General features: G+C 36.3%; 1 protein-coding gene across 3 annotated transcripts; it reads right to left on the bottom strand.

Moving 5' to 3' along the window:
* Positions 1 to 381: 381 nt before the first annotated feature.
* ATP5F1C (ATP synthase F1 subunit gamma) lies at positions 382 to 18,870 on the bottom strand. 3 transcript variants are annotated; one of them, XM_045857733.1, is made up of 10 exons: positions 18,726 to 18,870; positions 11,014 to 11,048; positions 10,370 to 10,501; positions 7,537 to 7,741; positions 6,889 to 7,032; positions 6,708 to 6,772; positions 5,521 to 5,676; positions 4,949 to 5,045; positions 1,532 to 1,568; positions 382 to 528 (listed from the first exon to the last, which is right to left on the bottom strand). In XM_045857733.1, exons 1-9 carry the CDS (start codon positions 18,779 to 18,781, stop codon positions 1,562 to 1,564), a joined length of 897 nt encoding a protein of 298 aa, XP_045713689.1. In that variant the 5' UTR covers positions 18,782 to 18,870; the 3' UTR covers positions 382 to 528; positions 1,532 to 1,561. The 3 variants fall into 3 exon arrangements, with proteins under 3 accessions (XP_045713689.1, XP_045713690.1, XP_045713691.1); XM_045857734.1 differs by lacking the exon at positions 1,532 to 1,568; XM_045857735.1 differs by lacking the exons at positions 382 to 528; positions 1,532 to 1,568 and having other exon boundaries at positions 4,945 to 5,045.
* Between the last annotated feature and the right edge of the window lie 81 nt (positions 18,871 to 18,951).

The following is an 18,951-nucleotide window of genomic DNA, read 5'->3' as shown; positions in this document are numbered from 1 at the left end:
CATCCCATCTTAATGGTTATCTAAATGTGAATATGGAGTGATTATCATATGGGAATGTTTCTTAGTGTTTGCAAAAAGAACTTAAAAATATATTTAGGCTAAGTATATGCCTGGAATTTTTATATTGCACACATGAAGAACAATTAATAACTGCAATCATATATTTACCCCATTACATTGACTGTTCTTTGAAGGTGCAGAAGGATGGGAGTTAGGCTGAGGTTGTGGCCTCTCGCCTCTTCCTTCTACTCTGATCCCAGAGGCCAGATTTTAATTAAGGTCGTTTCAGAAGAGCCTCTTCAATTATCTTATCAAAAATAACAAACAAACAAGCAAAACCCCAAACCTAATAATAGCATGTTAATAGTTTTAACACAGTGATTTTTTTTTATTGTAAGCTGTTTATTGTAAGATAATTTACAAATATCTTGCTGTCTTTGGTAATTTAAACAATGGACCAACAATTTCTTCTGACCAGGACAGCAGTAAGCTAAAAATAAATCAGCTGGCTGAATTTTTCTTCTTTACCTGAAAAACAAAGTATGGAATAAAAATTAAGCAGTATTTTTGGAAAAAATAATGACATCAAGAGATAATACAGGGAGTGTTGCTTGTATGTTACCATACAGCTAACGTATGTTTTTGTCTCCATTAGAGTTTCATGCTATGTATGTACCATAAGCAACCAATGGCCTATGAGAAACATGTAAAGTAATGGTACCTACAGCCATTGTTAGAAGTTTATAATGTATTTTTGTATCTATCTATCTATCTATATATATATATATGTTATACAACACTCAAAAATTTTTTTCTTAAGAATATAAAATGCAAAATCCACTCTTTTGATAACTGAAACTTGCCAATTGTTTTTGAGTATTATATTGGGTGTCTTGTCTTTCTTGGGCTTTTTAATTAGCTTATGAATGAACACATTAGATACTTTGGGGTTTTAGTTGGGATTTAACATAGCTTGTATTTTAATTCTTTGGTTCTTTGTTGTTTCTATTAACCCATGGCATTATTTTAATAAATGCTATAATAGCAGCCTATAAAAACTTTGAAAAAGAGATGACTCATATTTAAAAGTGGGGGTTAAAGAACTGAGTTTACATGTTACTCTACACTAGTGGTTCTCAAATTTTGGTCTGGGGACCCTTTCATGGGATCCATGAGGGCAAGACCACTTCCATAATAATGTTATTTGCCTACTTCAGTCTTATTCTTGAGAGTATCTGGCAGAGTTTTCAGAATGTGATATCCTAATGGCATGAACACATAAAAAGATGAGAATCTTGCTGTTTTTTAAGCTCGAGATCCATCACTTTTCCCCAATCTATATTTAATATCTCAAACTAGCTCCCCAGCATTACCCACCCATGTGCTGCCATAAGTTGGCTGCTACTGTAAACAGGCCTAGCAATCTGAACCTCTCATCAGTGTCACCGCTGCTAAATTAGCTTCAGCTCTAATGGCAGGCAAATTTTCTGAAAGGGGTATGGGGAGAGTGTGTGAAATATTACCACTTTACCTCTTGTCTGAGGACGAAACTCGATTTTCATTAATCCCTGGTTATTATATTAGAAGAAAAAGACAAACACAAACAAGCTGGTCAAAGGGCAATCCATGCTAGTTAATTCATGTACAATTTCCAACTAAAGAAGTCTGTTTCCTTATTTGTTACCTTGAGGATATCACATACTTACCAAAATACTCCTTTAAAACAGAGTCAATTAGTATATAAAAAAAGTTACAGATCTCAATCTGGTTAGAAGCAATAAAGCCATATTCATGCAAGTAGTCAAGACTGAAAGTATAATCGAAATCACTACTTTTCCTATAAATAGCATACAATATATTATAAATTTTAGGCTGGCAACTAATATTTGACACCTCAAATACTGTGGTTTATTCATGCTTTTTATTTTATTACTAAAGAGCCAAATGTGTTTGTGTTAAACATCATTAAAGTCTTTAACCAGAATAAACTGATAGGTTAGAAAGCACGCAAGTCCACTCATAAAAACAATCCAGCCCTGGCTGGTGTAGCTCAGTGGATTGAGCACGTGCTGCGAACCAAAGTGTCGCAGGTTCGATTCCCAGTCAGGGCACATGCCTGGGTTGCAGGCCATAACCCCCAGCAACCACACATTGATCTCTCTCTCTCTCTCTCTCTCTCTCTCTCTCTCTCTCTCTCTCTCTCTCTCTCTCTCTCTCTCCCTTCCCTCTCTAAAAAATAAATAAATAAAATCTTAAAAAAAACAAAAACAAAAACAATCCAACCTTGGGATTACAGAGCTACCTTTTTTAAAAGAAAGATTTTGTTTATTTTTAAACAGAGGAGAAGGGAAGGAGAAAAAACAAAGAAACATCTATATGAGAAACATAGATCAGTTGCCTCTGGTGCACCTCCAACTGGGGACCTAGGCTGCAACTCAGGCATGTGCCCTGACCAGGAATCAAACCAGTGATCTTTTGCTTTGCAGGACAACACCCAACCAACAAGCCATACTGATCAGGGCCAGAGCTGACTTTTTATAAAGGATGTAGAAGGCCTTTCTAAAGGGCGACAATTTAATAATTTCCAATTATTGGAGTTCTTTTATTCTCAGTTTTATGTCTTAATCTCCTGCTCCTTATTTCCCTTGATTTGCTGCTTTGTAGTCAAGTTTCCCACATTTCTAATCTAGAAAGACCCTAGTCTGCAATTTGGCATAAGGTGTATCCTCAACACTTTATTTCTAGCTTTCCTTTTTTAAAAGCAAAAAAAGAACCCTGGTTCTGTGTCTTAAAGCCCCCTGAACCTTCAGAATGCAGTCTTTCCTTCAGGCCTTCCCACACTTGCCATCCAAGAAGAAATTGGCTTAGCATTGCATTAGGACATATAACAAGCAGGATAATGAGTAATATAATTATTTAATCCTTGAATTAGTCCCCATGTTCTAGATGACAAAGTTGAGTTGCAGAGGCGTATCTTAACCAAGTTTAACAAGACATTAAGTGGCAGGGCCACACATTGCACAGTAGTCTATGATGCTACTAGAACATTAGTGACCAGGCTGAGTGATGGGTTAGTCATGGATACAACTAGTAACTTACAGAATGGTCTCAGTAGGTTTTATTTGTGTCTCTTGGGCATTCTGCCCAGTTTCTATCCTCAAGAGACAATCCTTAAGAACCAATTTAAATTTCACCTTAGTGATGAACCTTCCTTAATTCTTAAACACGGACCTATGTTTTCACATAATCAATAAAATGTTACTTCTCCCTCTTCTGAACTTCCAGTTGTTAATATACTTATGATGGCATGTTTTTCATTCACTTAACCACAATTTACTGAGGAAGTATGTGTAGGTGATGGGCCTACAAAAGTAAGACAGTCAATCCCTCCTAAGCCGTAGGAGCACAGAAAGGCAATTCCTAATAAAATGTTAAGTGCTGATAAAGGGAAGCACAGGATGCTGCAGAGGGGTACCCCACCCAAACTATGCAAGAGGGTTTTCTGGAGGAAAGGATTCCCCCAGCTAAGTTAGGAAGGATAAACAGGAGTCAGTCCAATGAAGTACCAAGGGTGCAAGGAGAGAAAAGAATGACATTTGAGGGAAAGACACATGCCACTCTGAAGGTGAAAGAGCATGATATGTTTGTAGAACTGGAAGTAGATCAGTGTGGCTCAAGTTTCAGGGAAGTGAGAAATGGCACTGGTAAGAGACTAGACTACAGAGTGTTGGTGGCCAGAAACCATAGGTTCATATACACATACATCAAGCGAAGCTGTTTCTGCAGAATATGAGAGAATGGGTTCTATTATCTTCGTCATACCACTGTCACTGGGTCAGCAATTTTTTCTGTGAATGGCTAGACAGTAAGTACTTTAGGCTTTGTGGGTCACATACTATCTCTCTTTTTATAACCCTTTAAAAATATGAAAACCAGGCCCTGGCTGGTAACTCAGTTGGTTAGAGTGTTATCCAGATATACCAAGGTTGTGGTTCGACATATGGTCAGGGCACACACAAGAAACAACCAATGAATGCATAAATAAGTGGAACAACAAATCGATGTTTCTCCCTCAAATCAATAAAAATAATAAAGTAAAAGAAAACCATTCTTAGCTCTGTGCCTCAGTTTGCTGACTTCCATCCTACTGCAATTTCAAATATAATGTCTATCCTCCCTGTTAAGGCTGTGAGCTTTTTTGAGGGCAAATATTGTCACTGCTACATCCTCAGTGCCTAGCACAGGGTTAGGTACTTAAAGGACTCTCAAAATACATATTTTTTAATTCTGGAGAGAAATGACAAGGATCTGCATTAAACAAGCATAAAGGGGAAAGTCATGGGCTATTCAGAATGTAAAACTTAGAGAACTTGGTGACCAATTAGCAGGAGGGGACAAAGAACGAGTCAAAGACACTTCTACACATTTGATCCTTCATCACAATTATCTGCATTGTTTAATCCTATTAGACAACAAATGCCTTGCAAGGATCACATTCATTAACAATTATACTCTGCATATAGTGAGTGTACAATTAATAATTTTTTTAATAGAAGTCTCATTATCTTAATCCTGGTTTCACAAACAATATTCTCTTGAGGAAAGTGGTACACTATCTTATGGTACTGATATAAAAAAAACTTAAAAAGAGAGATTTTATAAATGATACTGAATTATCCACATCCCTATTCCTAATGCTTTAGGAAATTGAAAGCTAGCAATATATTGATTCCTAAAATAAGAAACGAAGCCTGACAATAATAAACCAGACATTCCATTTTCACCAAATTTTTATATACTAACAGTAGGGATATAAGACTAAGAAATTGATCACTGCATCTTTAACAGACAAAACAAATCCAAAAAACTTTTAAGCATCCAAAGGTTAACTAACAGACATATAGATATGAGAACAAAAACTCTCAGAAGGCAATCTACAAGTACTCACAGAGCTGCGGCACCAGAGATGATTTCAATCAGCTCCTTTGTGATGACAGCTTGGCGGGTGCGGTTGAAGGTCAAAGTCAATTTGTCAATCATCTCAGCTACAAACAAAACAAAAAGATTAGACAATATAACTAGAAAGGAATTATTTCATTAATTTATTCATAGATATATGTTGCTTAATATAACAATACGATTTGGGGGTGGTTTTTTTTGTTTTTGTTTTGTGGGAGAGAGGGGAATGATGCCAAAGTTGTCCTCCCAAAAGTTCAAGATGATATTTTAAAATATCTGGTGAGACACCTTTTTCAAGCACTTGCAAATTTACTGTCTACCAAGTAAGATATACCTCCTTTAAGGCAGACAGTATTACTTCTCTATTTTTTCAGATGAGAAAATTCAAGGAAAAAGATAGTATTTGGTCAAAAGTCTCATGGTACCAGCAGTAAAGCCCAGGAGTAGGTCCTAGCTTTGTTGCTTCTTGGTCTACTTAAAGAATGGTCATGTTTTTGATATAAGGGTCTTCATGCTACTCCCACAGCAGAATTTTCTCAAAGAAATCTATTGTGTGCTTACAAGCATTCTTGCTTGCATTGTCCATGGCTGTCATCCTGGCACTTTGCTCACTCGTGGTGGATTCCTTCAGAGAATAGTAAATGATGTTGGCCAGACTGTATTCCTGGTAATTCTGCAGTACATCAGCATCAATGTCATCATAGATACTCATGCTCTCTGTTAAAACAAGTGGTAAATATCTCTGACTTAAATCAGTACAGACCGATTTAATCAAAATGACTTACTGTTATAAAAATCCTCTATAATTACTGAGCAGAAATAAGTGTAAGGTCAAAAGACTCATTTCTAACAGTTTCATCTATTCCTACAATGTCCAATACAACAGATTTTCAGCAAAATATGTAAACAAAGCACTGGATATTTAAAATTACTACATTTCATGGTCATGATGTTATCTAGATAACATCTATTTGAGTGCCTGGCACAAAGCCAGTTTGTTTTTTTTCCCCCCAATAAATTAAGAACAAAAACTGATATAATACAAAAATCTCAATTCAGCCTTTTGATTACTGGAGAAATCAGAAAGTGTCAGTAAGGAAAATGAGAGCAGAAAAATGTTTCATTAGGGTAACATGGTAAAAACATTGCTGTTTCATCAAACTTAAGATGCTACAGGTTATGATCCATATCTGATGTAACATTAAGAAAGAAAGTGACATAGCCAATTAAAAATGATATGCTGTTGACTAGGAGAAGCATCCCAATTTCAGAGATGTAAACAAGTGTACATCTTAGAATAATAGATGAAACGTGATACACAAAAGGGGCCTTGGGAAAATAAAATCATTTCCAGAACAAGGTTTCTAGAATGCTTCACTGAGCAATGGTGACTCTATTCAAACGATAAAACAAAAACTTACTGGGCCAATGTATAGAAGCGCTGTGAACACTGTTCTAATCTCTATTCTAGAGCTTCAAATTAACTGGAGTTTAAGGTAGAGTTTGCATACAGAGACTGCAAAGCCAATGTCTAGCTAGGCTAACTCAAGGACAGAAAACATATCTAATGAATGCCCTCAATAGATACTTATTTGTTCAATTAATGAAGGAAGAGAATAAGAGTAGCCAAACAATAAATGGTGATAGAAACAGTCCAGCATCATTCTGCTCCTGACAAACTATTTTCCTAAATGTACAAATCTCCCCTTTCTATGTGGAAAAATACCTGTCATACATAAACTACGTACCAGCACTTGCAATAGTATTAAGAGAAAAGATGGGCTTTTCTTCTGTTTTGTAGGAGATGACAGACCTAGAAATGACAACAAATGCAAATTTCAAAATAATAACTTTTAAACTGTTAAACATTTACTTATTTTAAAATATTAACATAAATATAAAAAGTTTTAACTTCTAAAATTTTCTTGCCTGAATCGATTAAAGATGATAGATCCTTCATCAAATTCATACCCAGAATTTAGTAATTCCAGGGCAATGACTGATGCATCTCCAAAAGTAGGGGGTTTTCTTCCCACTTCTTTGAATGTCACCAGAAACTGGTCAGAATGAGTCCTATGAGACATACAAGAGAGCACATAAAATAGTTCAATGGATTTTTTCTTCTAAAAGACCACAGGAAAATAAGGAAGAAATCGCTATGGATCAAGTATTTTTTGCTTGGGGTGGGGGAGTGTTCACTGAATTAAGTTGTTCCATACATTATCATGGCTATTACTTTTCTTCAGCACCTGCACAGAACTAAAGACTAATAAATAGGCCTTTCTTATTTTGTATTTCTCTATGCCTTTATTTTTCTTCTTCCAGTCCTAATTAACTATTGTTCATTCTGACATTTCTAGACTGTGATGATAGCTCCCCAGAGTTCATTCCTCACTTTTAAAAATGTCAATAGCTTCTGATATTAACATTGCATTCCACTTATGGCTTGGATGAAGAAGTGAAACACAAGTAGAAAATAGGAGAAATCTATACATTCTAGTATATAAAATGGTAAAATAAAAACAAAACAAAAAGCGTATAAAGCACCCTTTTACCCATAATATATATTTAAATTACCTATAAAGTATACCCCTGATTTTATCTCCAATTCCAACAATCTTAACTTCTTTCCCAGCTGCTGTGAGCGTAGCCACCTCATTTTTCATCTGTTTAGCGACTGAGGAATGGATAGCACCACAAAGCCCTCTATCTGAGGATACACCGATAAGGAGATGTTTCTTCTTTTCTTCAGGGCCCTTAATATCAGCCTTTTCATACAGAGCTTTAAAACAAACAAAAAGCAAAGCAAGAATTTTTATATGTAATCCATACTAAATACAGTAATCCTAAATACAAAAAAGCTGGCTGTTTTCAAAATGATGCATTTCAATTTAGGTGGCATTTGACTAATATAATCAAAACTCCCCATGTACTTATTCCATTAAAAATTAAAATTAAAACCAAAAAGGTTTAAATCTCTATATAACAAAGGTTCCTAAGGACCCATTAATGGCAACTTTATCTTAAATACTGACTAAAAGATATCTCTGGTACCATTAAAGAACTTTTAATGAGGCCAGAATTATAGAAGTGTAACAACTTATTTACTATCAAACTTCTAAATAATGTAAACCCTCAGTACACAACATGCCCGAAAAAAACCAGGAAGCAAATCTTTGCTGACCTGTTTATATAATCTGCATATCAAGCTCTTGTAAAAATCAATAATATCCTCAGGTAAGGATAAAATAAAAAAACTGGTGATGTTAAAATAATGATGCCAATTTCATTTTGAGTGTTACTGTAACAACCTTACTTTGGTGGTCTAGTTTTCCAAGAAGCAAAGGCCAAGAGAAGATTCAGCAGGACAAAATATACATGGACTTTACTAGGAGATATGCCGGTGAGAAAACAGGAAGTCAGAGTCGTCATACCATGATGCAGGTCTGAGCCATGGAAAGGAAGGCTGAGGGGCAGCTTCCCAGATCACTGTACAATTTAAGGGAAGTCAGTAAGGTTGCTGAGAACCCTAGGTCTCCCAAGAACACGCCTGCCTGTATCAGCCTGTGCTCAGGTGCAGGCCAGCAGCAGGCCACAGAAAGCATGGTATAGCAGCAAATGCAGGATGGACTTTAGCAGCTAGTGCTCACTGTAGTTGCAAGGTTCATCTTCATGGCTGCCACATTCACCCATTTCAACAAAATTCCTATTACTACCTTTTTCAGTATAGAGCAATGATTTTCAAATTTCAATACCAGAGATCCTCAATAAAAAGCAGAGATGCTCAACTCCAAAGTTGAGTAGAGTGGGGAGAATATTTCTTTTAAGTTTCTTCTTATATTTTATATTATACAGTATAAAATACCTACTTTACATTTTAAAAAAGATTTTATATATTTTTTAGAGAGGGGAAGGGAAGGAGAAAGAGAGGGAGAGAAACATCATTGTGTGGTTGCCTCTCACGTGTCCTCTACTGGGGACCTGGCCCACAATCCAGGCTTGTATGTGCCCTAGACTGGGAATTGAACTGGCAACCCTCTGATTCGCAGGCCAGCACTCAACCACTGAGCCACACCGGCTAGGGCAACACTTTTAAGCATTTAAATTGATTAGTCATTTAATATTTACCAGTTAGTATATTTTTAGTATATTTTTAGTTTGAAGGACTTTAGAAGCTGATTGGCAACTTTAAGTTGGAGTTTTGGTATTTCTCCACAAATAATAGAATCAGATATCTAAGCCAGTTTCTTCTTTATTAGATAATTTTGTGGTTATAGACTTTTGAAGGGTAACAAATTTATTACACTTGTCAATACCACCAAGTAAAATGACTTTTTTTTTTCACATAAGTAACTAGAGAGTAATTTAGCAATGAACACCTGCTGAGCCTCCAACTAGATGCTTACCTTAGTATTGTGCTAGGCAGGGAAGGAGACATGAAATCAAATAGCTGCAGCTGATAAGAATTACTAAAACCTAACTTAGCAACTCTCCTCTTGGTGAAACTAAGTATGTTATTTTAAACCAAGGAGCCATTTCCACTGAGGCCTAGTGCTCTATCATTTCGAGAAAATTTTCTTTAGCAGTATAAATGTACGTTTAAAAAATATGGAAGAACACAAGAAAACTGCACAGACCAATTTACTTCTGATACACAGATAATATACAGACATATTTTCTTTAATTTAGAAATGAGCAAATTTCACTTTCTTTATAGTTGATGTTTAAACACTGCACTCACATATGTATTCATAACCTATGTCCATGATTACTTGGTCAACCCTCCACTGCAGCATACCACCTCCTCCCCACCACATAGTCCTAAAATATCCCATCAGAACTAATAGCATGAAATCAAGCACTGGAGTTTGATGCACTATGTTGCTAAATTCTTTTATTGGTACACTGAACAATGTAGAAAACTTTTCAGAGTACTTAAAAAGTTAACATAATAGGTATCTGATCTCAGGCAAGTTACTTGATGTCAATGAGCTTCAGTTTTTTCCATCTGCAAAGCAGAGGCTGAATCAGTTCCTACCCTCAAAGGGTTGCTGTAAAAAGTGAGTACATGGAGCTGTGGCTGGTATGGCTCAGTGGACTGAGTGCCGGCCTGTGAACAGAAAGGTTGCCAGTTTGATCCCCAGTCAGCACTTGCCTGTGTTGCAGGCCGGGTCCCCAGCTGGAGGTGTACAAGAGGCAACCAATGGATGTATCTCTCACACACTGATGTTTCTCTCCCTTTCTTTCTCCCTCCCTTCCCCTCTAAAAATAAAAAAAAAGGAAAATGAGTACATGTAAAATACTCAAAATAGGCCCACCATCATGGTAAGCACTAAATAGAAGTCATTAGAAATGATCATCTTTACGTTAAATAGTTCTTCATAATTTGTGAATTACACTCTAATCTTACCCAAAGATCCTATTCCATACACTCGAGCTGGTTTCAGCTCCCTTTCAGCTCGGGCATATTTTGCTGCTGCTACCATTTTCATAGACTTGGTAATTTTCTGGATGTTTTTGATTGACTTCAGTCGCCTGGTAACTGAAAAACGGAAGTGCTGTTACGATAAAAGTTATAATTTCATTTGTGAATATAATGAAATACGGTATTTTTCTAAACTGCCAGGTAGAATAATTAGCATTTAGACCATCAATTAACAGCATGATGCTAAACTAGTCTTAATGTTAGAATGAGCAGTAATAAAAGGTCAGACTCAGCTGACAACACAAGAAAATGGTAAATCATACATTAAAAATATGAAATGGTATTGAAAATGGCCTTCAACCACATATTCCATTACCTTTTTATATATCTACAAATAGTTTTTCTTAATTAAAACATTATTATTCTATAGACAATAGAATCAGAACCACCATGGTCACCTCCCACTGGTCTTTTCTAAAACAAGTTCAGTGACCCACACATATGATATAAATTAATTTTGTCGGTTTTGACCAAATAAATAATGGGCTTTAAAAAGCAGCATAATTTTGAAAGTGTTATTTGTCAAAATGTAGTTTTTCTTAATTCACATATTGAAACAAAGTACTTACTATCTTTCAGAGTTGCCATATTTCGAACTTGGATCCTGAGAATAAAGGTTATAAAAGTATTTTAGTTTTTTAAAAGATAGCTCAATTATATAACTTTAAAAACTCTCAAAGTTATTACTATGTTTACTTAAAGAATACCTCATAAAGAACTACTCAAATATAGGACTCTGAATGTATATATATTTTTAAATTCTTAATACTGATACCAAACGCTGTATCAAAGGCCTCATTTTATTTGACCTAACACAAACTTTTCATTGAAATCACAATGGCATTCATACATGCTCTATTCCCACCTCCATGTCTTTGCCTGTATTGTTTTCCCAACAGAAAAGTTATTTCCCGTTAGGCTACTCAACTCTCAAGGTCAGCTACCTCTAAAAAATGCATTCCTTGACTTTCTCGGTTCACCAAAATCTTTTCAAATAACAGCTATACACTCTAACACAACAAAAGGATGAAAGTACAGTTTATTTCAACCAATTCTTAGCTTCTCCAACTGAATTCAATAAACATTTACTAAGTAGCAACTATTCTTCAGGACTATCATAAACGAGATTCATGAAAACTTAGATGTACATAAAATTTACATTAGGTTTTTCTACAGTCTTTAAAGTATAACACATAAGATTTAAATGTAATGTTACTGACAGATAAGTATGAGAGGATCCCTGCCCTATGGGGGAAAACAACATGTTATCCAACATAAATTATCTTCCAGCCCTTATATCCATACAATATACCTGTGTTGGCCCAGTAAGGTCCACGGAAGAACTAAAGAATCAGGAAATGAATGTTTATAAGCCCACAAATCAGTTTAGTTTTTCAGTGTATCTAGGATGGCAGTGAAAAGCACAAAATGACTTTGGAATACTGATGACATGGAGACTAAACGGGCTGCTGCGGCTTCCAGACAAGAAACAAGGACCTGGACTAAGATGTCAGCAAAGCCAACAAGAGACTAAGTGTGAGATCACATTCTTAAGAATGAAAAGGAAAACCGTAAGAATGACCCAAAATTTCCTGATTGAATGACCTGAGTGGACAGTGTTGTTATTAACCAAGATAGATATGCTGGGTGCAGGTGATCTCCCTGGGGACAATGATTTTTGTATATGATATAGTTAAAAAGACCATGGGACCTGGTGGAAATGTGCAATGGGTATGAGCAACACATGAGGATTTGAGATACATGTTTATAACTATCAGTAAACACAGTAGTTGATGCCTCCCCCCAAAAAGAAAGTGGAAATAGGATTAGAAGCAGAGGGACATTCCTAATTCTATGAGGTTACTTAGCATTATCCTAATATCAAAACCACATAAACACAAGAAATAACAATTAGAGAATACCTCCCATGAACAGAGGCAAAAATCCTTAACAAAATATTACCAAATTGAATCCAACAATATATTAAAATAAATTACACACCACAGCTAAGTGGGATTTATTCCAGGTATGCAAGGTTGGTTCATCATTTAACAATCAGGTACAGTAATATCCATCATGTCAACAGGTTAAAGAAAAATCATATGATCAAGAAATGTAGAAAAAGCATTTGATATAATGTAATACCCTTTCATGATAAATCACCTCTTAACAAAGAAAACTTTCTTAACCCAGTAAATAACATTTACAAAACACTCTACTGTTTAATGATGAGAAAGTAGAAATATTCTCCCTAAAACTGGAAACTAGACAAGGATGTCCTTCCTCTCTTACCACTCCTATTCAACATCATACCGGATGTCCTAATAAATACAGTAAGACGAGAAAAGGAAATAAAAGGACACAGACTGGGAGGAAAGAAATAAAACTGCTTTTGTTCATAGGTGATATGATTATCTCAGCAGAACGTCACAAAGAATTGGCAAAAAAACTCCTGGAACTAATAACCAATTATAGTAAGATATATACAAAATTTAATCACTTCTCTTTATACCAGCTATGAGCAATTGAAGTTTCAAGGTAAAAAACCAACAACAACATAGATTGTAGACTTAAAAATGGTTGAGATGATAAATTCTATATATACTCTACAATTAAAAAAAGCACAAAGACGTATATAAACCTGACAAAATATACCTAAGATCTATATGAGGAAAACTGCAAAACTAAGAAATGAAAGATCTAAATAACTGAAGAGATTCCATATTCATAAATAGGAAGATTCAATGTTGCTAACACATCAATTCTTCCCAACTTGATCTATAGATTAATACAATTTCAATCAAAACCTCAGCAAGTTACGTTGTGACTATCAATAAACTAATTTTAATGTCTACATGAAAAGGCAAAACACCCAGAATAGCCAACACAATAGTGAAGAAGAACAAAGCCCAAGAACTGACACTACTTGATTTCGAGATTTACTATAAAATTACAAGACAGATCACCCTGGCACTAAGCAGATCAATGGAACAGAACAGAGAGCCCAGAAACAGACTCACACAAATACATCAATGTAAGTTTGATAAAATAGCAAAAGTCATTATGTGGAGATAGGATACTGTTTTCTACAAATGGTGCCGGACCACTGGATATATGCAAAAAACTAGCAGTCTAGACAACATTCTACACATTTTATAAAAATTAACCCAAAATGGATGACAGATCTAAATGTAAAACACAAAACTATAATTTTCTATGAGATACTACAGGAGAAAATCTAGATGCTTTGGGTTTGGCCAGGTTTTTAGGTAAAACACCAAAAGCATGATCCATGAAAGAAAAATAATTGATAAGCTGGACTTTGTTAAATTTAACAACTTCTGCTCTTCAAGACACTGTTAAGAGAATGAGAAGACAAGCTACACACTGGAAAAAAATATTTGCAAAACACGTATCTGATAAAGGACTGTTACCCAACATAGAAAAAGAACTTTTAAAATTCAACAATATAACCCAAATTTAAAAAATGGGCAAAAGATTGGAAGAGAAGCCTCACCAAGAGATACAGGAGGCAAATAAGCATATAAAAAGATGTTCAGTATCCTGTGTCATTAGGGAATTACAAATTGAAACAATGAGATATAAGTACAAACCTGTAAGAATGGCTAAAATTTAACAGACAATACCAACTGATGAGGAGGATATGGAGCAAAAGGAATTCTCATTACCAGTGGGAATGAAAAAATGGTTTCAGTTTCTTACATATCTTAAACATAGTTTAACTTATGATCCAGCAATCATGCTCCTTAGTATCTAACCTATTTTGCTGAAAACTTCTCGTTTGTCTACACAAAAACCAGCACATGAAGCTTATAGTAGCTTTACTCATGTTCATCAAAAATTGGAGGTAACCAAGGTGTCCTTCAATGTGAATGAATGGATAAAATGGTAAATCCACAGAATGGAGTATTACTCAGAAATAAAAAGAACCTATCAAGCCACAAAAAGACAGGACAGAACCTCAACTGCATATTGCTCAGTGAAAGAAGCCAATCTTTAAAGGTTTTATATACTGATTCTAACTATATGACATTCCTGAAAGAATTATACCAACAGTAAAAAGGTCAGTGGTGGCCAGGATTTGGGGGACAGATTTTTTAGGGCAGCAAAAATATTCTGTATGATACTATAATGATAGGCACATGTCATTATGCATCTATGAAAACCCATAGAACTATACAATAGGAGTGACCTTAAACTCTGGACCTTGGTGTATGTATTAATATTGATTCCTTAATTGTTGTACATATACCACACTAATGCAAGATGTTAATAATTGGGGATACTGTTCGAAGAGGGGTGTGGATATATGGAATGCTATACTATATGCTCAATTTTTCTATAAATCTAAAACTGTACTAAAAATAAAGTCTATTAATAACTTTAAATGCAAGTTATGACATGGAATGTTATCTGATTCCATTGTTGTGATTGTTTACGTGCATAAAAGTAAGTCTGAAAGGTCAAAACCAAAACAGTCATCTTTAAAAATCTCGACTTATCTTACTACTGGTATCACACTGCTAAAGAAAAATATGGAAATAAGAGGAAGGAGACTTTGTGAAAATATTGGTTTGGTTAGAATGGATTTACTAAAGATTAAAGCTGTTAAATACTGACAAGCACTGCTATTTTGTGTACAGACTTATCAGACATAATGACCATTCCATTAACAAATAGCACTTGAAAACTGACCCCTTTTTTGGTATAAGGACTTTTTCACTCCAAACATTCTAAATTTATAGATTATAAACAGTGACAGTTGGACGTTATGGTTATAGGCTGACAGTCCAACTTAACCGACACAAGTTTCTAGTCAGAGAGCAAGATGTGGACAAATTTGAATTGCATGCCATATTTGGATGAACACAGTGTTTCTGGTTTCCATAGTGTCCCAAATGAGGTATGAAAAGGTAGGATCTTTTGTGATTCTTCATGCTTTGCTCATGGCCTAATTTTCTATTTTGAAGCGCTCTCACGTTTAGTCTCCGCTTACTTCTAAAAAAGATGTCAATCTATGTTACAATTTTATTTTTTAAGTACAATTTGAGTACAGAATAACCATGAGCTGATCTAAAATCTCTAGCTTGCCCTGTCTACTGAATATACAGTATTTGCAAACCAAAACTTCTGAATCAGTTTTATGTTCTGGAAAATTGCACCCTGTCTTGATATTCATTTAGGAGATTGAGAAACTAGAAATGTGGATGGAAAAATCACACAGATTGTGGATTACCATTATCTGCTGACTGTACAACATTGTTAGGAAAGCTGCAGAAGGCAATGTGGAGGAAGTCAGCAAGGATGCTGGGTGAATGATTTATCAAAGAATTTTAATGAGCATATAAATGCTGTATAGTATAAAAATCAAGGAAGCAGCATTCACTAAAATTAAGGAAAATTATGAAGTATGTCTAATTCTAATATTGAATGCCTGCATGAAGTTCATCACCTGCCCCTCAACCAAAAAAACGACTCCCTCACACTTCTTCACCATCGCCCATGATGGAGTCTTCATTCACAAGCACAATAAGCCTTCTCAGGTATTTTACACAGACACCATCGTTATAAACTCATTTTTTTAATTTTTCAGTCAATACACCTGGATCCACACTAGCATGTCTTCCACTGCTCTTGGTTCTTTACAAATACTGACTCATTTAATCCTCACACTAACCCATTAATTGTGTAGTATCATCACCTCTATTTAATGGACAAAGAAATGATACAGAGACATAGACATTAACTTGTCCGAAGTCACACAGCCAGTTGAGAGGCAGTCAGGATACACACCACAGCGGTTTGGCTCCAGTCCATCTTAAGCTATACGCTGCTGCCTCACACTTTTTATTTATAAATAAATATCTGCTCTTAGTTTCAGATGAAAATCTTCCATTTCTCTCCTGAAATGCCATCTCTCTTTCTTTTCAATGTATCTAGTTCAATTTATGGCCACTGGTCTTCTATCATAAAATGTTCCATTTTAAAGAGTGTATGAACAGTAGGAAATAGAGATGTATTTTCCCCTAATTTGAGACAGAAAAAGCAGAGACTCTTTTCCTCAAATTTCTCATTTCCATTTTCTTAAATGCTACTTTTTAAAAAAAGTTAATTTCTAAAAGTTTAAGGTACTTTCTGATCCCTTAAACAATTAAAATAATTTCATCACAATTTTATTTAGCCTCATGCTTAATGTTGTTAGCACAGAAACCTCCTTGAAGCAAAAACTATAACAACCACCTAACTGCACATTTAAAAGCTTCCAATAACCAAAACCAAGGGAATGCCCCTTCATGGTTCTGCTAAAGCAAGGGTATTTTTGTACCCTTCCGAATTATTTCTGTACTTAAGACGGTTTTCATTTCTGAATTTAAAGGTCAATTATAATGAATGGGAAGGGAAGGGTAGAACAGACAGGGAAGACATCAGGCCTCAAGAGTGACAGAAAACACAAAAAAGACAGAACATGCTTTCCACAGTGGAATACCAATGTTTGATGAACATTCATAATCCACCAATTTAAAGGCAATATTCCAAAGGGATTAAGGTCAGGGACTATGACCTTCATCTGGTAACTGAGGTTCCAATATAGGCCTGTGGCATTACTCCTCTCAGGCTTAAGGAGCTCTTATTTAAAACAATTCTTTATTAAAAGATCTTAAAATTGTCTTACAGGGTTTTAAAAAAGGTTATTTCTACAGTGTTATGCAAAATATGTTGTCCTTATTTCAGGAACTCTTCACATTTTTAAAAGATCAACCCGGATACCACTCAAGGTTTTAAATATACTGACAGGTAACATTAATACACAGTAAGATAGGGAAGGAAGGAGGGTGAATGTTTGCTGAGCACCACCACATGCCAAGAACTGTTCTGCAAGCTAAATCACTAAGAACATGTCTTTTGTTTAGTTGACCACCACGTTTTAGCAACTTAATGCAGACCAGGAAACTAACAAATGTGTGCCAAGTGATTTGCAAATGGCACAACTGAGAATTCGACAAAGGTAACTTCCTAATTCTCATGAATATTCTTTTCCAATATTAGAAAAAACTGACTCCCAAGGCAAATCCACCAACATTTTTATGTAGGCACTTCGCATTACATTAATTCCTTACCCTAAAAATCTTGCCTATTGTTTTAAATATTTTGCTTAATGAAAAACATACCTATTTCTATTAATACTGTATAGTCCCTTCACATAAACTAGGATACAAAAATCTAGTTTAGTGTTATAGCTCCTTGAATTCTCCCTTATTGTAAACCCAGGGAATTGCTACACCCAGCCTATAACTAATAATCTCCTTAGTATTGTGTCCGAAATGGTCCCAGACTTTGACTAGCATCAAGACATTTCATCCTACTAGATGGTCCCACAAACCATCCTTTATCTGACTATTCGTCCTAGGATTTCTAATATGCTATTTTTTTTCGGGAACCAATGCTTAAAATTGTTAAAAATTACACAGCAGTTAGGTACTTAAATCTACCTCCTCCTCCTCTCAGGACCTTGGGACAATTTCATGACCTTGCAGGGCTACTGCTTTGGCATAATGGTTTCAGGATAGTGCAAGGTGTCTTTCTCTTCCTCGCCAACATATTTTTAAGGTCTCTTTTGCACCCAAACTACCCTCGGCCCACGAGGGCACTTATTTGATTCACTAGTGCCCAACAAAGCCCCTATTACGTGGTAGGTGCTTAATAAACGTTCTGCCTGAATCAAACAGCTCTTCAAGTGTTAACTCCGCTGTACACTGGCCCATGCAAACCCTGCCAAACACTGGGTAGTTTCAAAAGCCTTCAAGGACTTAAAGCACAACTTAACCTTCCCCTAGACCTTGCCTTTGGTTCTCCCCTCCCCCTCACTTTGTGGGCTCAGGAAAAGACTGCACCACAATCATTGCTTGGTACAGAACAGGAGCTCTGCAATTACTTATGCGATGAATGAATACAAGACAGCCCTGAAATTAATTAGGACTAAAGTTTCAAACCCGAGGAACAAGATGACAACTCCTCGTGGCCCTCATCCTGCCCCATCCCACTTCAGGAGAAGTGGCGTGACCTTGTGGTCTCTCGAGACCTTTCGCGTGAGCTCTCCGAATAGGAGGCGCTTCCTGAGGCCCGGGCCTCCGCGGGACCAGGGGCCTGGCTCGTCCTGAGACCCTTGTTGCGCCCCACTCCCCTCCACCCACTTCCCCTTCCCTCTAATCGAGTTCTTCCATTCCTTGCACCCTTCCGTTCCTACCGCAAGCTGCCATACCATTGTGGCTGCACCGCCCAGGCCGAGACCCCTACGACGCCCGCTCGAGAAAACATGGTGGCATACGGCCCCGCTGAAGGTCGGTCAGACAGGTCTCACTGCGCAAGTGCAAGAGCTTCCCCACGCCCACTCCTATCCCGCTTTCTTTTTCAGCCTCGCTTCCTGAAGCCAAACGGACGTAAACCTCGCGAGCGTTGGAGGCCCAGCCTACCAAGGCCCCACCTTT

The sequence above is a fragment of the Phyllostomus hastatus genome, unplaced genomic scaffold (genome assembly GCF_019186645.2).
Source record: "Phyllostomus hastatus isolate PE091 unplaced genomic scaffold, TTU_PhHast_1.1 phas_scaffold_1674, whole genome shotgun sequence".
In the NCBI taxonomy this organism is placed as follows: Eukaryota; Metazoa; Chordata; class Mammalia; order Chiroptera; family Phyllostomidae; genus Phyllostomus; species Phyllostomus hastatus.
Note: the sequence above shows the minus strand (reverse complement) of the source record. Positions and strands in the feature narration are given on the sequence as shown.